This window comes from Silene latifolia, chromosome 3 (genome assembly GCF_048544455.1).
Source record: "Silene latifolia isolate original U9 population chromosome 3, ASM4854445v1, whole genome shotgun sequence".
In the NCBI taxonomy this organism is placed as follows: domain Eukaryota; kingdom Viridiplantae; phylum Streptophyta; class Magnoliopsida; order Caryophyllales; family Caryophyllaceae; genus Silene; species Silene latifolia.
This window is the reverse complement of record NC_133528.1, coordinates 21862860-21883758: the sequence shown is the minus strand read 5'-3', so window position 1 is coordinate 21883758 and position 20899 is coordinate 21862860. Positions and strand designations below refer to the sequence as shown.

The 20899-nt window shown below is 36.9% G+C and overlaps 2 protein-coding genes and 1 non-coding gene across 3 annotated transcripts; 2 read left to right on the top strand and 1 right to left on the bottom strand.

Moving 5' to 3' along the window:
• Positions 1 to 238: 238 nt before the first annotated feature.
• On the top strand, positions 239 to 12665 carry LOC141647376 (beta-galactosidase 10-like). Its single transcript, XM_074455523.1, has 19 exons — positions 239 to 647; positions 1442 to 1537; positions 1645 to 1757; positions 1878 to 1944; positions 2257 to 2349; positions 2503 to 2646; positions 3220 to 3308; positions 3574 to 3679; positions 3937 to 4024; positions 4210 to 4328; positions 4828 to 4992; positions 5575 to 5783; positions 5944 to 6053; positions 9821 to 9930; positions 10357 to 10464; positions 10756 to 10860; positions 10959 to 11170; positions 11664 to 11997; positions 12297 to 12665. The coding sequence occupies exons 1-19, from the start codon at positions 465 to 467 to the stop codon at positions 12405 to 12407; spliced, it is 2562 nt and encodes an 853-aa protein (XP_074311624.1). The 5' UTR covers positions 239 to 464; the 3' UTR covers positions 12408 to 12665.
• On the bottom strand, positions 8064 to 8146 carry TRNAL-UAA (transfer RNA leucine (anticodon UAA)). The gene has a single exon. It is a non-coding gene; the product is annotated as a tRNA-Leu (tRNA).
• Positions 12666 to 14654: 1989 nt separating the features above from the next.
• LOC141647375 (putative glucan 1,3-alpha-glucosidase) lies at positions 14655 to 19646 on the top strand. The gene is made up of 6 exons (XM_074455522.1): positions 14655 to 16471; positions 17339 to 17612; positions 17707 to 17842; positions 18213 to 18423; positions 18543 to 18749; positions 18999 to 19646. The coding sequence occupies exons 1-6, from the start codon at positions 14846 to 14848 to the stop codon at positions 19365 to 19367; spliced, it is 2823 nt and encodes a 940-aa protein (XP_074311623.1). The 5' UTR covers positions 14655 to 14845; the 3' UTR covers positions 19368 to 19646.
• Positions 19647 to 20899: the final 1253 nt, after the last annotated feature.

Here is a 20899-nt window from a genome sequence, read left to right as displayed (position 1 = left end):
AGTTAAGACGGTTTTAAGCAAGATCAATTGCTTCGTACTCCGTAAGAGTGTAACATTAGTTTTCTGCAATCCAATTCAGAACGGATAGTGATAGGGCGCCACCGAGTGACGCCCAAATTGGATACCACCCTCTCACAACAATTCTTTATTAAAGGGGTCCCCACACACCCCATATGAAAGGGTGGCGCCCAAATTAAGCGTCACCCGGTGACGCCATTTCATTTTCCTTTCAGAACTTACCCACTTCTCAACCAAGTGAACCAACCTCTCTTCCCACAAAGACACTAACCCAAAAAAATATCACAAAAATGATAAAAAGTAATCCTTAAAACACTCTTACTAAAAAGATTTACTCTTTTACTGTACTTATATAGTTATATGGTTACATAGCACTATAAAAATGCATTCTTTGAGCTGAATATACTTCAATTTCCACTTTCACAGCAAAATTCACACAAAAAAAGATGAGGATCATCTCCATTTTAGAAGCATATAGTGTTTTCTTAGCATTAGCATTGTTAATACAAGTGAATTATGTAAAAGGGTCTAATTATAGTGTTTCTTATGATAGTCGCTCTATGATTATTAATGGACAAAGGAAGCTTCTTATTTCTGCTTCTATTCACTACCCTCGTAGTGTTCCTGCTGTTAGTCTCTCTTTCTAATCTTAATTTCTTACTTCCTCTCCGTCTCAGTCCTTTGTTTACCTTTTTAATTCTTTGTCGAGATATTTTAATCAAAGCTAAACAAATGACTAAGACGACTGAGTACTTTTTACTTTTTATGTTTGATTTTTGTGGTGTTGGTTGTTTTCTTTATTTGGGTTTTATTTGTTTTCTCAGTTAATTGTTTAAATTATCCGGTCATTTAGTGGAATGAAGAAGATTTGGTAGTTTTTATTTTGTGTTAGGCCCTGTCCTTTTGGACTTATATTTCCGTTCAGTTCAGTTCTGTTCTGTTCGGACAACAGTTCCGTTCAGAAAATCTGTAATGCTGGCTTAGTGTAATGTGTGTTGTTGAACTTATGGTATATGATGAAAGATTAGGACTTATGCTCTACTTGGCTACAAGTATGAGAAGTATCTGATACGGCTTCATGAAGGGTCTGAATGCCGGTGCCTATGTCAAAGTGTCATTAAGGAAAATGCTCGAAGAGTATGTGTGACATAACTTGACTATGTTACAAGGAGTATTTTTATGTGCTTGGGTTTTCTCTTTTAGGATTCAGCTACATTGTCGCATACATGTATGACACAAATTGTTATACACCAATATTGTAAAACCACATGTTTTTAATATTAGATTTGAGAATTAATCAAATAAGCGTGCTAGCGTGTCATCGCATGTTAAGATCATGTACTGCCTTCAATGCACACGGTGAATTGGTTGCTTTGAGATCAGTTGGATTATTGCCGAGTGATTTGATTTTTGCAAACTATAGATGTGGCCAGGTTTAATTCAATTGGCAAAAGAGGGTGGAGCAAATGTGATTGAATCATATGTATTCTGGAATGGCCATGAATTGTCTCCCAACAATGTAAGTCACAATGCAGAGTTAATTCAAATTCCGACATGTCATTTACATTGAAATTATTGTATTGCTTAATTTAACTGTGTTTTATGTCATGAATGGTGATATTTCAGTATTATTTTGAGAAAAGATACGACTTGGTCAAGTTCGTGAAAACTGTACAGCAGGCGGGGATGTATATGATACTTCGTATTGGTCCCTTTGTTGCAGCAGAATGGAATTTTGGGTTTGAATTGCTATTCTCATCATTTTAAAAAGTTGGAATTTATGCGATTGAATTTGATCGTTTTATCATTATTGGTTGTTGATATTAAAGTCCTAAAAGTTGTTTTATGTTATTCTGCAGAGGAGTGCCTGTTTGGCTGCACTACGTTCCAGGAACTGTATTTAGAACAGACAATGAGCCATGGAAGGTACTGAAAGTCTTGAAACAATGATTTCTTTTTCGTAGGACGGTCACTTAATCGACACAAAACTTGTATGTGATGGTCTCACATGTGAAACCAAGCTATTGAACCTATAATTAAACCAGGATGCGGAAGGGTATGGGCTGGTTTCGCAGGTGAGAATGTTTCATACAATAATCATTAACTAATTAATTGTGATGGATAAAATCTGCATTCTGATGGCATTAACCTTTATCAGGAAGTCAGAATCAAGTTCCAATTGCCTGAGTCTTTGCAGAATTTGTTCTGTTATTTATTCACTACGTTTGCATTTTGCAGTATTATATGCAGAAGTTCACAACATATATAGTGAACTTGATGAAACAAGAAAAGCTATTTGCCTCTCAAGGAGGTCCAATCATCTTGGCTCAGGTACATCATTCATGCCAATTTGATGTGCTATTACGACAATTACACATGACCCGAGGCCATTTCCATATATCCCGTAATGAAAGTTGCATCGAACGACTGATAATCAACCATATTAATTTCCAAAGTAATGGTTATTCTCAACTTCTCATGCAGATAGAAAATGAATACGGATATTATGAAGCATCATATGGAGATGGGGGGAAAAGATATGCTCAATGGTCTGCCAAAATGGCCCTTTCTCAAGATATAGGTGTGCCTTGGATTATGTGCCAGCAGTGGGATACTCCTGATCATGTGGTGAGAATTTCGCTCTTGAATTATGAAGCTCCAATTGCCTGGTCTAAAATCTCTAATTCAGTATTCACATGTTTTCCTCCTTCTCAACATCTTTCATTACAGTTAGGTTGCCAATGTCAAGCAACATGTTGTTCCCTTAATAAATTCCTTAAAAAACATTTATTTTGTCACTGACTCTTCTGTGACCTTAATATTCTCTCGTTTCTGAGGCTTCCGTTGCCTTTCAACTACCTTCCTAGCTTTCATCAGTGATCTGAACTGGCTTGATCTGTGGCTTTCATCATGCCTTGTGGACCTTCTATATTTTCCCGTAATTTCATCTCCCTTCACAATGTTCTCCCTATTTTTTCCCTACAGGTGCAGTTGTTAAGAGTGGTCATGTACAATTAGCCTTGCCATCAGAGACTACCTTTTTCAATATTTTTCTTAGGATGCGAGTTTGTTCTGTTTTATGAGTATTGCAAATATGCAATTATACTACATGGGTCTTTTCTTGTTATTTGCTATTCGTCTGGCCTTTTGAAAATGTTGAGGTAATTTAGATAAATAAATGACAACAGTGTTACATTGCAGATCAATACTTGTAATGGATTCTACTGTGATGATTTCACTCCGATTTCTGCAAAGTCTCCAAAGATGTGGACTGAGGACTGGCCTGGCTGGTAACCTTTTGGTTTACTTGCATGAAAAGTTCTTCGTTTATTTCTGACATGTGTATCTGAGCTGCACGCCATGCTCTCTGGAAAAATGAACTCCATTTGTCCATGAATAAACTTCCTATTTCCCTTTTTAGGGTGTCCATGAATAAACTTCTCATTTGAAATCTTTGCTTTTACATGTGTAATATGTGGTCATTATGGTCGGTGAACCTACACCTTTGCTCAACTTAAATATTTATCTACATCTGCTATGACTACCGCTTTTCAGGTTTCAAACTTTTGGATCCACAAATCCTCACAGGCCCGTTGAAGATGTTGCTTATGCTGTTGCGCGGTTTTTTCAGAAGGGCGGCAGTGTACACAACTATTACATGGTAAATTAGCAGATAGAGCGATATCTATTTGTAATTGTTTGTGCATGAGTCATTAGCTGTATTATACTGAGGTATGAGCGTGTGACTACTGCTATGGGAATCAAAGTAACGAATCCCTCTCAGCAGGCTCATAGAAGCATCTGACGAGACAAGCACACAGTAGGAGTGAGACGAGAAACGAGGAAGAAATAGAAAGAAATACAAATTTGTTGGAAGTTGGAACATATAACATCTTTCTATGTTCTTTCTTAACACAGTATCATGGAGGAACAAACTTTGGCCGCACGGCTGGTGGACCATTCATCACAACAAGTTATGATTATGAAGCTCCAATTGATGAATATGGTAATTAATTTTTAGTCCGAACTTATAAAAATTTTATGCCTCATATCTATCTGGAAAAAATAGAAAATCCGAAATCATCCTTTTGAATTAATGCTTTGGTGGCGGACAGTAGGTAAACTAGAAAGATGGACGTACTACGTTGGTATTATACATCTATACCGACAGCTTTGCCTTTTCTCTTCCAGGCTTGGCAAGGTTTCCTAAGTGGGGGCATCTAAAAGAGCTACATGGAGCAATAATGTTGTGTGAGAAGGCCCTTTTGAATGGCAAAAAGACTAATATGACTCTTGGTCCTATGCAAGAGGTTACAATTTCCCTTCTCGAGTATTGAATTTTCATTATCACAGTGTCAGATATTCTACAACAAATAACGCATACAGAAAATATAGAATGCACTCAGTTGATCTGTTTAACCATGCAACGCTATCTTCCAAGTTATTGACAGGTTCAAACTTTTGTTTTTACCTGTGTACATGTCTCCACACGTTCTATAGCATAAAAACCAACTTCAAACAGCCATCTAATCTTAACTCCATTTTTCTTTTCTTTTTTTTTTTTTTAATTTTTTTGTCATGTGAAGGGTGTGCAATGATTTTTCTGCCGAGCGCTTAGCCTCTTAAATTAATGTGTTTGTTAGGGTAATTAGTCAAAGTGAGAGACGAATGTACTTGAGTCATCCTAGAGAGCCCCTTGAATTAGCTATCCCCAGCAGCCTTTGATTCCAGCTTTGTGGTGCTGCATTTGTATGCTTGCACAATATTAATTTGATTCAAATCCATATGCTTCTTGATTCAACTACGCAGGCTGATGTATATACAGACTCGTATGGAGATTGTGCAGCCTTTCTTGCAAACATGGACAACAAAACTGACAGCGTAGTGAAATTCAGAAATATGACATACCATTTGCCAGCATGGTCTGTCAGCATTCTGCCAGACTGCAAAAACGTGATATATAACTCTGCAAAGGTTAGTTTCCGAATTTGAACATCCTTTCCCACCGAACATTTCTGCCAGACATGCCTATGTTTAATTGGGTTGTTACTAATCTTTGTTGTCAAGCAAAACCTAGTATATGTGGACAAAATAACTTTGCGCAGTTGTGTTCGTTGCCTTTTGCGGAAGCCTTTGACGCGCTAGGTTAACAAATAATGTTGTTATACCTGTTTTGGCTAATAGTTCAATTTTTTTGCTTGTTAGGCAATTGATAGTATTTAGATATTTTTGTTGCCCCCTAGAGATTTCAGGTACCTTTTTCCTTGTAGCAAATGTGTGAGCAAAGCTCGCTAGACTCATAAAGACCATCCACATCAATCTTTTGAGTTTCGATGTGGGACAACCGGTTAACAACTCTGAAATTTCTCTCGACATTCTTTCCCTTTGTAAGCGAGTTCATAACATGCCTGCATTGCTCTTGTTTTTATGTTTTTACATTATTTGTCTGTTGGTGCTTGTGTTGTGTGTGGGAAATTGATATTTGTTTCCCAGTGATATTTAGGCTGTGTACTCTGTCTTGATCAATTCTGAAGTTACACACGTCACTGTTTTCAGGTTGGCTCCCAGGCTTCTGTAGTTGATATGGTGCCAGAAGAACTGCAGTCGTCGGTTTTGTCGCCTAATAGAGACTTGAAACCTCTTCAATGGGAAGTGTTTATGGAAACACCTGGAATATGGGGAGAACCTGACTTCAATATCACCGGTTTTGTTGATCATATAAATACAACCAAAGATACAACAGACTACCTGTGGGTCACTACAAGGTTGCTTCAATGGCACAAAGCTAACTGCATGATTATATTCCAGCTTCTTTCATATTGGGATTGTTATTCCATCTTAAGATCACAAGAACATGAATTTGACGATACTGTTGGAGTTGAGGAAGTCTTGAAAATAGTTCTGAACTTATTTTCTTATTTGCAGCTTCTATCTTGACAGCAACGATATCCTTTTAGAAAACAACAGTCGCCCCGTACTGGCAGTGAAATCAAAGGGTCATGCTCTTCATGCTTTTGTGAATCAACAACTTCAAGGTTAGCCATAAATCCTCTTTCACTAGTTCTTTCGGCCCATTGAGTATACTATCGACATCCCATTTATATTATCCCCATTTGATATGATTTTACTGGCCTAATATTGACGACTTTTGACTGTTCATCTTTTGATTCTTTCCAAATACATGTACAATCCCCTATTTACTAAATGAATAGGTGAACTCATGATTTTTAAGCATATTCTTAAATAAGGAAGTTAATCACAATTAAATCCATTTACTAAATAAGGAATTTACTTATAAAGAATAGGTGAATTTAGATATCTTCCCGCTCAAATCATTTGACCTATAAATTGGGCCTAACATTTTTGGATATTCCATATAAATTTTGGGACTAACATGTATACTCTGTTACTCTTATGTGTCAATCTTTGTAGAGAAATGTATTCCACCAATTATATTGGACTACCAATCTACCATACATTTTACATAACACATTGTATCATACTGACAACTACATATTTTACTAATACTTATCATCAAATTTTACCCATAAATATATCTTAAATACAAGTATTATATTTAAGAATTGTAAACTGCAACATTATATTTAAAAAATTAATATCATTCTACCTTTTAATATTATCATTAATTTTTACCTTTTAATACAACACGAAAATAGAAATTAATGTTATTTTTATCTCTTAATACTAATCATTAATAATTGTACACTATAACATTAAATTTAAAGGCCATGTTTGGTAAACAGCAGATTAATTTCAGCATAAGCAGATTGCAAAAGCAGATTATAAATGACATATCTAATCAGAAGGTTTGACTAGCATATTATAATTAGCAGAATTAATTTGAGTGTTTGGTAATTGGCAGATTACGATTAGTAGATTGTTAATTTTCTTTGTAAAATGGGGTAGAATTTCTTATTTTACAATATGTTAACAAATATGTTAGGGTAAGCAGCATATTGAGTATTGACCCTAAATATGTTGTTTCAATATACTGTTTACCAAACACTAAAATTAGCATATTGATTGATCAAACATGTTATAACCCTTGAATATGCTAAAAATCGGTCAATATGCCGTTCACCAAACACCCAAAGTCTAATTGCTAAATGTTGATTTCTCTATATATTACAATCTAAAAAATCATGCATTCGCACGAGATCTAAACTATTCATATAATTAGGTTAAGTTTAAACATCATTTTATTTGGTGTCTTACCTCAAAAAAAAAAAAATCTTATTTGGTGTGAAAACAATCGACTTTTTTCTCTTACACCTAGGGATGTCAACGGAGCGGGTACAAGTGGGTACCGCCCCACACCCGCCCCAGTTGGGGCGGGGATGGGTAGAGCATTGACGGGTGGTGAGGCGAGTACGGGTACGGAAATTGTACCCGCCATGGGTAATGGAGCGGGGATGAATTTTGCATCTTATCCACCTAATACCCGCCAATCATTAAAAAAATTAGTAGGATTATGATAATTTTATAAATCTTATTTAGTTATAATTAAGGTATAATGTTAATAATAGTTATTTTATAAAGTTTTTTACTAACTTCTTTAGTGAAAAACTCAAATTATAAAGATAAATTCAAAAAAATAGAAATTAATAGTGATTAAACCAACTTTTGTGAAAACATTTATCAAATAAAATTATGGGGGTAGCGGGTGAATTGGTAAGCGGGGCGGGTACGGTGTTATATTTCCATTCGTTGGGGCGGGGATGGATTTGGAAACTTGTACCCGCCACGGGTGGTGGGGCGGGGATGGGTAAGAGTTTTTCTTGGTGGGTATGGGTACGGGGGAGCCTGTATCCACCACCGCCTCACCCCAATGACATCTCTACTTACACCACTTAATCATATTAGCAAATTATAATATTTAACGTCTTTATAAATTAGTCTAAAAAATCGTACAAATATGCACGGGGTCTACACTAATAATCTATCCTTAAACTATCTCAATATGTAATTATGTATATATATCGAAAATGAACTTTTAATTTTAATTAAAAAATAAAGATTTAAAATGCTGGCTGTGGGGTTCGAACCCACGCGCACTTATGTGCAGAAGATCTTAAGTCTTCCCCCTTAACCACTCGGGCAAACCAGCTTTAATGTTCACTATGTTAACTTTAATTATACATATGCCCCTACTTTTAAATAACAAAATTGAAAACATCTAAAACAATGAAAAATCCATCTGACATATAAAAATCGAAATTACTTTTTCACATACACTTTTTCATTTATTTTCCATCTAATACCCTTTTACCTAAAACCTAAAGTAATTAATTCTTATGTCAACCTTTTCTCTAAAACTTAATTTAATTGCTCCAAAAAAAAATTTGAACTATAACTCGTAATTTCTAATTAATAAAGTAAGTTATTGGTTTATCAATTACTAATATTATTATTAATTTGTTAAAGGGGGTGAAATTAGGGTTTGTTGAATTTTCTTTAATTAATTAAATTAAGGTTGGTGTTAATGATTGAATCAAGATGGTGAATTGTGGATATCAAACTTGTAGAACGAATACGTCAAGTTGTTCAAATGATAATCCATGGCTAATGTTGAATTGAGCATTACGGACAACTAATTGAATTGAACCTTACATGCATGTTCAAGTCAAGTTGAAGTATGCTGTATGCACACTCATCTGCATTGCAATATGTACAGAAGGTAAAAAAAAAAAAAAAAAAAAAAAAAATTCAATTACATACTCATCGATTATTAGACCGCTGCCAATTTTACTATCCAATTCGCTCTCAAAATTAAAAGAAAACAATAAAATTGGGATAGAGGAACGGTATGTTTGAGGCCGGATCAGGAAGGGATTTTCAATGAGGGAGATGAGAAAAAATGACAAGGATAAAAATGTAAAAAGCGTATGTGAAAGAGTAAAATCCGTATGTGAAAAAGCGCAACCCATAAAAATTTGCCTCATATCCAAATTTTCCTCCAAAAAGATCTTATCAAAAGTCAATGAATTTTTATTGTATGTACAATTATTTTTTTTTTAAAAAAAAAGTATACCATTTTTTTTTATCATATAAGAATGGTGATAAATTTATGCAGAATGTAAAATATTAAATTGAAAAGATTGTGTCATTAATCACCTACCATATCTATAATATATGTTAAAAATACTAAGTTTCATTTTAGGAATATGGTTTAGGCGGGAAAAATGAGAGTTTCACCTATTCATTTAGTAAATAGGGGATTAATAAAATTTATACAAAATTATAAGTTGTTAAATATTTTGTTAATGTTATTATTTGAGAAGGACTTGATCCATCCTACGTATCAAACAGAACTGTAAATCACTAATTATGTTTTCGCAAGAAAAAAATTAATAGAATTTATAAATTGAAATCATTAATTTTAGGGTATAAAAAATATTTTTTTTTAGATTAACTTTCGGCACATAACTAAATTCTCTTAATCAATTTTCATTTCAACTTTTTTCCTCGAAAAAAAACATAATGACAAAAATACGAACAATTATTGAGACACTATTATATAGGTAATTTATTAAAAAGTAAAAAAAACTTTATATATGGTGCATTTATTGCACGGGTCTAAACTAGTTAACATATAAATTTGTTAATATGATATCATCATCTATAGTATTTGTTGAGAACTTTGGTAAATTTCTTCCTGAACTTCTGTATGTCTTTTTTTTTTTTTTTTTTTTTCGTGATGATAACGATTGAAGAATTGCGTTCAGTTTCAAGACTTTCAACACTTTGAATATATTATTTAGAAGCTTTGTTATGTGTCCAGGAAGCCCATCTGGCAATGGAACAATCTTCCCTTTCAAAGCTGAAATCCCCATTTCGCTTAAGCCTGGGAAAAATGAAATTGCCCTTCTTAGCATGACTGTTGGTCTTCAAGTAAGTTAGCTTCACCATATAAGGTTCTTAACAGATTTCTGTTTACTAATTATGTGCAAGGTGCGAGGATATTAGTATGCAGTATATTTGATTGACTTGATACTTCCGACTATTCGGGTTTGTAACTGAGCTCCCTTCTTTATAAAAAGCGTAGAACAGTTGTAATATCTTTGATGTTATGTCACTTCGCCACGTTACTTCGGTTAACTGTCGCATGCGAACAAGACGCTCAGACCGACCCTTCATTTTAGGCCAAAAGCACGAGTTTTTTTTTTTGTCCCACAAAATAGCCCCATGAACCACTCCGACACACATCTTTGCCCTGACACTTGGAGCTGAGTCTTTTTTATTCCTTTTTTTGTTTAAAAAATTCAAGTTCAATCCTACTTGTTTTTTACTGAGCACTAAATAAATATTTGCTGTCAGACTGCAGGGCCACAATACGAATGGATAGGAGCCGGCCTAACAAGCGTTGAGATAAAAGGTCTTAAGAATCGAACTGTGGATTTGACTAAATTTACCTGGATCTACAAGGTTACAATCTTCTTCTACGTCTATCATAAATTCTGTGCTAACACAGTTTGTGTAAGTATAATGTGAAGCTGTGAAGGTTCCTTCTATACCATAGCAGCATTGCTTGGACACTTTGATTGTTTTGCCGAAGTTGTAATTGCCATTCTACCTCCCTGCAACTGCAGACAGTTTTGATAACTCTAGTGTTTGGGTGACAAGTGGAAGGAAACACTTACGCACCATAAACTTTACCACCATTTATATCGGCTAGAGCAAGGAAAACAAGTTTTACTTGATGTTTTTAATTCACAGATTGGACTGCTAGGAGAGCACTTAAATTTATACAAGGGTGATGGTAATGAGCATTGGATATTAGTTACTGAACCACCTAAGCGACAACCACTTACTTGGTATAAGGTAAAAGCATCTGATCCTTGATTTCAAAAATGTGCATTTTGTGGATTCAATTGCTCGTCTGATGATAGGCCTTCTTTTCACTTGTGTTTTCTCTGCAGGCTTTGGTGGACCCTCCATCTGGCGATGAGCCTATAGGGTTAGATATGATACATATGAGGAAGGGTTTAGCTTGGTTAAATGGGGAAGAAATTGGAAGATATTGGCCCAGAAAAAGTTCCAAGCATGATGCCTGTGTAGATCACTGTGATTACCGAGGAAAATTTATGCCCAACAAGTGTAGCACAGGATGTGGAGAGCCAACTCAGAGATGGTAATGCATATGCAGATTCCAGCGTTGCCTTTTCGTCTTTATTGTCAATATTAGGGATTTTTTTTTTCAAAGTTCAAGGACTACCCTGCTCGGCCATAGCTTTGGCAGATCACTCTTCCAAACATCAATGGCCCAAGCCCTTGGAAGAACGAGAATATGGGAAAAGCCCTTCTTTCAGGTGCCCAACTAGGGAGATGTATGTAAAACTGGCAAAACTGGTCGTTAGGATGTGTTCATTATGGGTTCGAGTCATTTCCGCTTTGAGCTGATTTCAGGTCTGCGTTTATGGGTTAGGTCATTTTCAGGTGTAATGGTTCTGCTTGTTATCATTTTTGTTTCAGTCTAGTCAATTTAGGATTAAGTCAATTTCGAGCCAGGTTGTTCTAATTGGGTCGATTTGGGTTTGGGTTGCTCTTGTTGTGTCCTTCGGGGCCAAATCTAGATGTATGAATGATTATATATCTGTAAAATATAAATCACCTATCTGGTGCAGGTATCACATTCCGAGATCTTGGTTTAAGCCATCAGGCAATGTATTGGTCATCTTTGAAGAAAAAGGCGGAGATCCAACTCAGATTAGATTTTCCAAGAGGAAAGCATCCGGTGTTTGCAGTCTCGTGTCTGAGGATCATCCATCAGTTTCTGTTGCATCCTGGACTAATGTAAATGAGCCATCTGCCCAAAAACCAGCTGCCACTCTCAGCTGTCCCGCCAGCACTCGCATTTCTTCTATCAAGTTTGCCAGCTTCGGAACCCCGTTAGGAGCCTGTGGGTCCTTCAGTAAGGGAGATTGCCATGATCCCAATACTCTGTCAGTGGTGGAAAAGGTACAAATAACTTCTTCCACGATCTTTTCCAAGGTGTTGACGTAAAATTTACCCTTTTCACCTGCGGGAATTTTTTGCCGAGTTTAGCACATTCTCCTTCAATCTTCTTGGTAGACCTAAACCTACTCGAGAAGAGCAACCAGAAATTACTGTGAAACCTGAACTGACCCTAATTTAAAACAAAACTTCAACTAGCCATGACTCGAAACGACCTAAAAGATTAAAGTGGCCCTATTAGTCTGGTCTATCTCTTGGGTAACACATTTCTTCTCATATGCTATATTACTACGTTTCTGCAGACTTGCTTGAACAGAAGAGAGTGCAGCATTAAGTTGACAGAAGAGAACTTCAATGTAGGGTCTTGTTCTAGTACAGTTAGAAGACTTGCCGTTGAAGCAGTATGCGGATGAAGTGCAGTTCCATTTGCACAGTTTACTTGTCAAGAAGGTTCACTTGATGATCATCTTTGACAGTCACTACACTATTATGTAAAATGTGGCTACAATCGCGATGAATTGTATGGATAATCCTCGCTTTCCAGAAAAAAAAAAAAAAAACTAGGGGAGAGTGAGGATTGAGGAAAGGAAACAGTAAGAGTTTTTGTTACCGATTGAAAAATGGTACTCGGCCTACTCACTCTTGCTTAAGAAATGCAATAATTCTCAGTTCATTCTTGCAGGCAAGTATCCGAAACATCCACGTACAAATGTACAATTCAATGCAAATACTTGCGCAATCATATTTACCTCGATAATATGGAACGAACAATTTGTGTTTCTCCATGCCCGCCCATGTTGGTATTGACTTGGTGAGGTTAACATCCCCTGAAGTGCACTAGTTTATACCGAACCGTATCTTGAATCCTTGATCATTCAAATCGGCACAAACCTTGGTGATGGTTTACTCTAGTTATGGACATATCACATATGATGGATTATTATAACAACGGGGCGTATTACTAGCAGACCTTCCCATTAGACTTGGCAAAACACAATAGACACGAATCACCTAACTTGAATAGCTCGACTTTGAGCCTTCCTTTGACATGAACAATGTAATGTGAACAACTGAACATGACCAAAACATCATTTTTGCTAGACTTGATTTTAAGCCGAGTTGGAAATTTCTACATAATTTTATCATTTTGGGGTGGCTATTCCATGTAATTAGCTTCTTAGATATCGGGGTTCACCCTAGAGTTGGCATTGGGCCGTGCTAGGCCGGCCCGCGCCCTAGAGTTGGCATTGGGCCGTGCTAGGCCGGCCCGCGTGCCGGCCCATCGTGTCTTCCCCAAAAAATGGCCCGGCCCAGGCACGGATATTGGGCTGGCCGTGCCGTGCCGTGCCTGGCCCACTCACCCAAATCCCCGCCGCGGCCCGCTCCTGGCACGCCCAATTTCGTGTTCGGGCCGTGCATGGCCCATGGGCTAATCGTGCCTAGCACGTGGGCCGGCCCAATAACCTTAGTATTTTTTTTCTAAATACACTTTTATTTATATAAATAATGAATATTAACGATTTAAATATATATTTTATTAAATATTAATGTACTTGATGTCTTGATTAGTTGATTACTTGTATTTTTAATGTACTAGATTTAATTAAATAATTAAAAAACGATATTAAAAAATGAAATTTAATTAAATAATTAAGAAACGGATCAAATCTCGGGCCGTGCCGTGTCAGGCCCGCCGTGCCTGGTTCGTGCCGGACCCTCCGTGCTTGGGCCGTGCCGTGCCTAGGCACGGGAATTTCCAAAAAATGCAGCCGCGGCCGGGCTCAAACCCGTTCGTGCCGTGCCCGTGCCATTAGTATTATTCATCCGTGCCGTGTCGTGCCCGTGCCAGACTCGTGCCGTGCCCGTGCCGCCCGCATTAGCTCGGCCCGGATTGCCATCTCTAGTTCACCCATCATTTGCAACAAAAAAAAAAAAAAAAAAAAACCATTTGTAACTTCCCAATTACCGCTAGACAACCCAAATGAAATTGTAAAATTTAACAGCAGGCCTGAGCCGTCCCCGAACGGAGAAGAAAGAGTCCACGATAAAAGTCAAAGAGGGTTCACTCTAAAACCAATTCTATAGAGGAAGTAGCCGCTTGCCGTGGAATACTCTTCTCTAATGTGTGATCCTTACATATAGAACTCTTATGGGCCGAAGCTTTTTATTCTTAAAAGAAATTATACATAACTTTACATAGAAAACAACAAAAACTTAATAATCATCCAAAAAAAATCTGATTTAGACCAGACTAACTTGACTCACCCCAAACTAAAACTACACTTAAAATATCCTAACCGAATCCCGCCCACCTATACAACATTCATAATACGCAGAAAATAACTCCACCTGACCTAGTTTAACCAATATCGAACCCAATGACCCGATACTCGAACTCAAGACCTTGCTTGACCCGACCTAATATAACCTGACTTAAAAACTATTGTTACAGAGTCATTATTATCTATAAATAACTTGATAATAGTTTACCGAAAATGACGAAAATCTGAAATAACTCGACCTAACCCGACCCAAACTTTTGCAACCCAAAATTATCTCGGCCCGAACTTACACGGTCAGAACTCAACCTGGTTGACCCGTTTGCTACGAAAGACACATTGCCCATGCCTACCAACAACCCAAGTCACCCAACCAATGGCCCAATCACACTCTAAATATTCCAAACCATTTTCTTCCTCTTCACTCTTCTAGTTCTTCACTTCTCTTCCCCTCCCATGGTTGCATTTCCAGTAACCCAAAACCCACATTAGCTAAACCAACCATACAACAACTATGATCAAAACCCCTTAGGTTACACACACAACTACTTCTCCACACCAACATAATAACAATGATCTCCATTAAACCCAAAAACTCAATTTTCCTTCTCCTTCTTCTCTTCCTAATCACCTTCACCTCTGTCAATTCCTGGAAAAAAGATGAGTTTCGCAATTGTAACCAAACCCCATTTTGCAATCGAGCTCGTTCTCGAAAACCCAATTCCTGTTCTTTAATTGCTTCAGAAATCACCATTTCTGATGGTGATTTACTAGCCAAGTTAATCTCTAAAAACCCACCTCAAATTGACCAAAATTCAACAGATTCATCCACTGATGATCAAGATCAATCCTCAAATCCATCAAATCCCCTAATTCTTAGGGTTTCAGCATATAAAGGTGGAATCTTGCGTGTTAAAATTGATGAAGATCCAACATTTGATCCACCCAAGAAACGTTTCGAAGTTCCAAGTGTGGTGGAAAGTGATTTTGATGAGAAAAAGTTGTGGTTACAGAGATTTTCTGAGGAAAATATTAATGGGGTTTCATCAGTTGTTGTGTATTTATCAGATGGGTATGAAGCTGTTGTTAAAAGGGATCCTTTTGAGGTTTTTGTGAGGGAAAAAGATGGAGGTAAGCTTGTTATTTCATTGAATTCACATGGTTTATTTGATTTTGAACAGTTGAAAAAAGTGAAAAAAGATGGTGAAAATTGGGAGGAAAATTTTAGAAGTCATACTGATAGGAGACCTTATGGACCTCAATCTATTAGTTTCGATGTTTCGTTTTTTGATGCTGATTTTGTTTATGGTATTCCTGAACATGCTACTAGTCTTGCCCTTAAGCCTACTAGAGGTCCTGGTGTTGAGTTTTCTGAGCCTTATAGGTTGTTTAATTTGGATGTGTTTGAGTATCTGCACGAATCGCCATTCGGGTTGTATGGGAGTATTCCATTTATGTTGTCTCATGGGAAGGGTAGGGGTACTTCTGGGTTCTTTTGGTTGAATGCGGCTGAAATGCAGATTGATGTGCTTGGTGATGGGTGGGATGCTGGGGAGTCTAGGATTTCGTTACCTTCTGATCAGAAGCGGATTGATACGTTGTGGATGGCCGAAGCTGGGGTTGTTGATGTGTTTTTCTTTGTTGGGCCGGAGCCTAAGGATGTTGTTAAGCAGTATGTGACTGTGACTGGGTTTCCTGCAATGCCGCAGTTGTTTGCTACTGGTTATCATCAGTGTAGGTGGAATTATAGGGATGAGGAGGATGTTTATCATGTGGACTCGAAGTTTGATGAGCATGATATTCCGTATGATGTTTTGTGGCTTGATATTGAGCATACTGATGGTAAGAGGTATTTTACTTGGGATAGTATGCTTTTCCCTCATCCGGAAGAGATGCAGAACAAGTTGGCCGCCAAGGGGAGACGTATGGTTACCATTGTTGATCCTCATATTAAGCGAGATGAATCGTACTACATTCATAAAGAAGCTACTGACATGGGGCATTATGTTAAGGATGGGAGTAAGAAGGATTATGATGGATGGTGTTGGCCTGGCTCCTCCTCGTACCTGGATATGTTGAGCCCGGAAGTCAGGGAATGGTGGGCTGAAAAATTCTCCTACAAGAATTATGTTGGGTCCACACCCTCACTATACATATGGAACGATATGAATGAACCTTCTGTATTTAATGGACCGGAGGTATTCTTCTGTCACTTGTTGTCTCTTCTCTATTTCTACTGACTTAGCACTTATGTTTATATATGGTATATTCACTGAATACTATTTACGTCTTATGCATGGATACTGTTATTCAAGGTCATATCTGTGATATTGAGCTTATAAATTCATGATTATTACAATTGTTTTTTTTTCTAACTTTTCCTTCTCGAATGGATCTGGAACTCTGGATTCTTATGGCTGTTGGTGTTGATGGCATTGTATTATCCTTCCCATCTTATCCTTTGTTCAAACTTCGTTGCTTGTTTTTTTTTTCCTCTTCTTATATGCTACAAAAAGGGTCCCTAACTAAAACTATCACTCTCAATGATAAAATGGTCACTAACAATAGAAAAAAGTCACTATCCCAAAGGTCATTGGCGGTAAGGGTTACTGGTAATTTACAAGTGTTAAAGAGGTCTTGCAAGACGATCTTACATAAGACTTTGTGCTAATGCTTTGCTCCTTATTACTCTATGTGGAACTGTGTCTCACTCTCTCAAGTCTCAATGTTTAGCAGTGATCATCGTTAAGCCATATGACTCTTGGCCTGGGAAGGGTAGTTGTTTTGTATTTCAGTTGGGCTTCTAAGTTCATTTTTAGAAAATAACTTACTTTGTATTGTTTTTATCAAATTACCAGTGACTCCAGTTGGTATTGTTCCTATTTGACGAAATTTTGTGTGGTGTTTCAGAGTGTATGGTACTAGCATTGTCATCATTTGACTTCTTTTCAAGAACAAATTTGCCTTTATCTTGATATACCTTTGATGCAGCAAAGCGGGATATACAGTGTCAGTGTATTTTATTTTATCATGGTCTGATCTTATTCGTATCTTGCTTTCACCAGGTCACAATGCCTAGAGATGCATTGCATGTTGGAGGTGTTGAACACAGGGAACTTCATAATGCTTATGGTTATTATTTTCACATGGGCACATCTGATGGACTTGTAAAGCGAGGTGAAGGGAAGGATAGACCCTTCGTCTTATCAAGGGCGTTCTTTGCTGGAAGTCAAAGATATGGAGCTATTTGGACTGGTGATAATACCGCAGAATGGGAGCAGCTAAGGGTTTCAGTACCCATGGTCTTGACCATGGGACTCACTGGAATTACCTTTTCAGGTATATTTGTTCATTTCACCGCAAAAAAAAAAAAAAACAAAAAAAAAATAGATTTTGTAAGTGTTTGCTCGCTCACGGTTGTCTTTTTGTATAGGTGCTGATGTTGGTGGATTCTTCGGTAACCCTGAACCTGAGCTACTGGTGCGTTGGTATCAATTGGGTGCCTACTATCCCTTCTTCCGTGGGCATGCCCATCATGACACAAAAAGAAGAGAACCATGGTTGTTTGGGTAATTATTCTACTGTTAAACCTGCCCAGTTATTTTAGTTTCATGTCTAGGGGTTCATTTATATGTATATGGAGCTGAAGTACATTAACTGATTAACACTTTATGAGTGTCAAAAGCCGACACGTGTACGGGAGATTATATGAAGAATTGTAACTCTGATTCTTGTGCATTTTATCTTAGTATTTATGGTACATGTTTGAGTCAATACATTGTGCATGGATATATTTCTTACCTCCCTTAACACCTCTCATAAGTCACAAGTCACAAGTCCCTCTTGAAAAGAAGTGTACTAAAGAGAAGAAAGGGCTAATGATAGACACTCTCGAAACTGATTTACATGCTTGACTCATAAATTCTCTTTCAATCACAGGGAACGCAACACGGAACTCATGAGAGACGCCATTCACAATCGGTACATGCTACTTCCTTATTTCTACACGTTATTTAGAGAGGCAAATACAAGTGGTGTTCCAGTGATGCGTCCTTTGTGGATGGAGTTTCCAAATGATGAAGCTGCTTTCAATAATGACGAGGCCTTCATGGTTGGAAACGGTATATTAGTGCAAGGAGTGTACTCTGAGGTTTGTTACCAAAATTCCAGATTTTAGAGATCTTACATATTCTCCAATTAACGTCAATTCCATGTGCCTGTTTTTCTCGTGAAAATCATAATAGTGGAACATGTATATGCTTTATCCAGAAAATTAAGCATGTATCAGTATATCTCCCCGGAGAACAGTCCTGGTATGATATGAGGAGTGGAAGCACATACAAGGGAGGGATCACTCATAAATTGGATGTCTCCGATGAAAGTGTTCCTGCTTTCCAAAGGGCTGGTACCATCATACCCAGGAAAGATCGCTTCCGCCGAAGTTCCACCCAGATGGTGAATGATCCATACACCCTGGTATGTATATTTTTCTTTCCTTTTTTTTGGGTGGGGCTTGGGAGTGTTTAGTCTAGAGTTCCTTCCGCGCAATGGCTTTAGTTGCTAAGCTTGTCGATATGTGCATTTCAACCAGAGGATTGGAATATTTGATGATATGTCACTAGATTTGGATCAATGGGACTAACTATTTCTATAAGACACTTCCAATGAAAAAAAATGGTATCTATTTGAGTATTGTGATGTGTATATTTCCCTTGTTGGTTTCAGGTGATAGCTTTAAACAGTTCCCAAAAAGCCGAAGGTGAGCTATACGTAGACGATGGCAAGACCTTCGAATTTCAGCGTGACGCCTACATTCATCGCCGATTCATCTTCTCCGATGGCAAGCTTACTTCCTTGAACGTGGCTCCCTTGGGCAATAATGAAAGGCTCTTTTCATCCGATTGTGTGATCGAAAGAATTATAATTCTTGGCCTGTCATCTCGACCCAAAAGCGCTCGCATTGAGCCTACTAACAATGAAGCAGTAATTGAAATGGGCCCTCTCCTGGTTCACCACCCTCAGACAGCACCGGTTTTGACAATTCGTAAACCTAATGTTCGGATATCAGATGATTGGACAATACAAATCTTGTGAGCTCCAGTGGGGCTTGACTTTCATCTATCATGGTCAAACCATGCCTCACTTTAGCGATTTCCAGCAGTGTTTAATGCAAGATTGGCTTTACTGAATTCACTGGACAAATATGAGGTATCATTCAAAGGTTCATGATTCTTGGAGCTGCATTCTTGTTACGGTTCGATAGTTGGTCAGTGTTAAATGTTTTAAGTTATAGAGTTGGATTAATCATGTGTCACTTGTCTTAATAATAGGACAATTTTGTTGTTGATGGTTATAAAAGTAATGTTTGTGACATGGTTACATTCACGATTCGCCCTTATAAAGTGTGTTACATGTATTTTTAGTAAGCGATAGGATAGAATTCACTCTTAACTATCGTGATTCGTAGGGTACTCGAGCCAGTTCGGTAACCCAGGTTTGTTATGGAGGGAACTCTTTAGTTTGACAATTTGCTGTGCTATCAATCAATATTTATATATTAATTCCAGAAACCAAGGGAATTAATGTAATTAAAGAAATTTATACAAATTAAATATACTATATAGTTTTAAATCGATAGTACCGTGTGATGGACTTGATAAAGGAATTGGACCTCAATGTAAATATTATACTAGTTTTAAACCCGTGCAAAATTGCACGGGTATGTATTTGGGCCGGTATTAATGTTTTTGGATGTATCTTTTTTTTTTTTGCATTTCAATTGTAATTATCTAGTTGGTCTAGATCAGCGATCTACATAATTAATGTTTACACTTGTTTCAAATACGTGTTCACATGTAATGGTTAAGAGGAAATAACGTAATATACTATTGTAAATAAAATTTGCATACATAAAAAACTTTACATCCCGAAAAAAGAAATATAATTTAATAATCAACTTTAACATAGGCAAATTATTCTAAAAATTGAAAATTTTCATGATAGTGGTTCTCGGGGATTTGACATTGATTGTTACGTATTTTCCGTAATCACCAAGTTTCTTGGAGGTATGAACACCTATATTCGTCAAGCATAAAGGCAAAGACGAATTATTTCATTAATTTCTGTAAAATATTCACATTATTTGTTATTCAATCCCATAAGTAAATATAATTTATTCACGTAATTATGTAATTTTATTAGTAACTATGTAATTCAGTCCGATTATATGTAATTACTTTCATTTATTCCGATTTGTAATTCATTCCGTTTATATGCAATTTCTTTTACTTCTGCCGATTATCTATTTATTTCATTAACTATGTAATTCAGTCCGATTATATGTAATTACTTTCATTTATTCCGATTTGTAATTCATTCCGTTTATATGCAATTTCTTTTACTTCTGCCGATTATTTATTTATTTCATTAACTATGTAATTTAGTCCGATTATATGTAATTATTTTCATTTATTTCGATTTTTAATTCATTACGTTTATATGCAATTACTTTTACTTCTGCCGATTATCTATTTATTTCATAAAATATTTTCTATGACATAATTTGTCGCATGTTTGTCAGAGACGATTTAAAGAAATAAACTCTTTCCACGTAAACAGGATCTACC

Coding starts and splice junctions, on each gene's coding strand:
- LOC141647376 (XM_074455523.1), top strand. CDS start 465: ATGAGGATCATCTCCATTTTAGAAGCATATAGTGTTTTCTTAGCATTA. Junction 3,680..3,936: donor GTGTACACAACTATTACATG/GTAAATTAGCAG, acceptor TTCTTAACACAG/TATCATGGAGGAACAAACTT. Junction 4,025..4,209: donor AGCTCCAATTGATGAATATG/GTAATTAATTTT, acceptor TTTCTCTTCCAG/GCTTGGCAAGGTTTCCTAAG.
- LOC141647375 (XM_074455522.1), top strand. CDS start 14,846: ATGATCTCCATTAAACCCAAAAACTCAATTTTCCTTCTCCTTCTTCTC. Junction 17,613..17,706: donor CACTGGAATTACCTTTTCAG/GTATATTTGTTC, acceptor CTTTTTGTATAG/GTGCTGATGTTGGTGGATTC. Junction 18,424..18,542: donor TGCAAGGAGTGTACTCTGAG/GTTTGTTACCAA, acceptor TGCTTTATCCAG/AAAATTAAGCATGTATCAGT.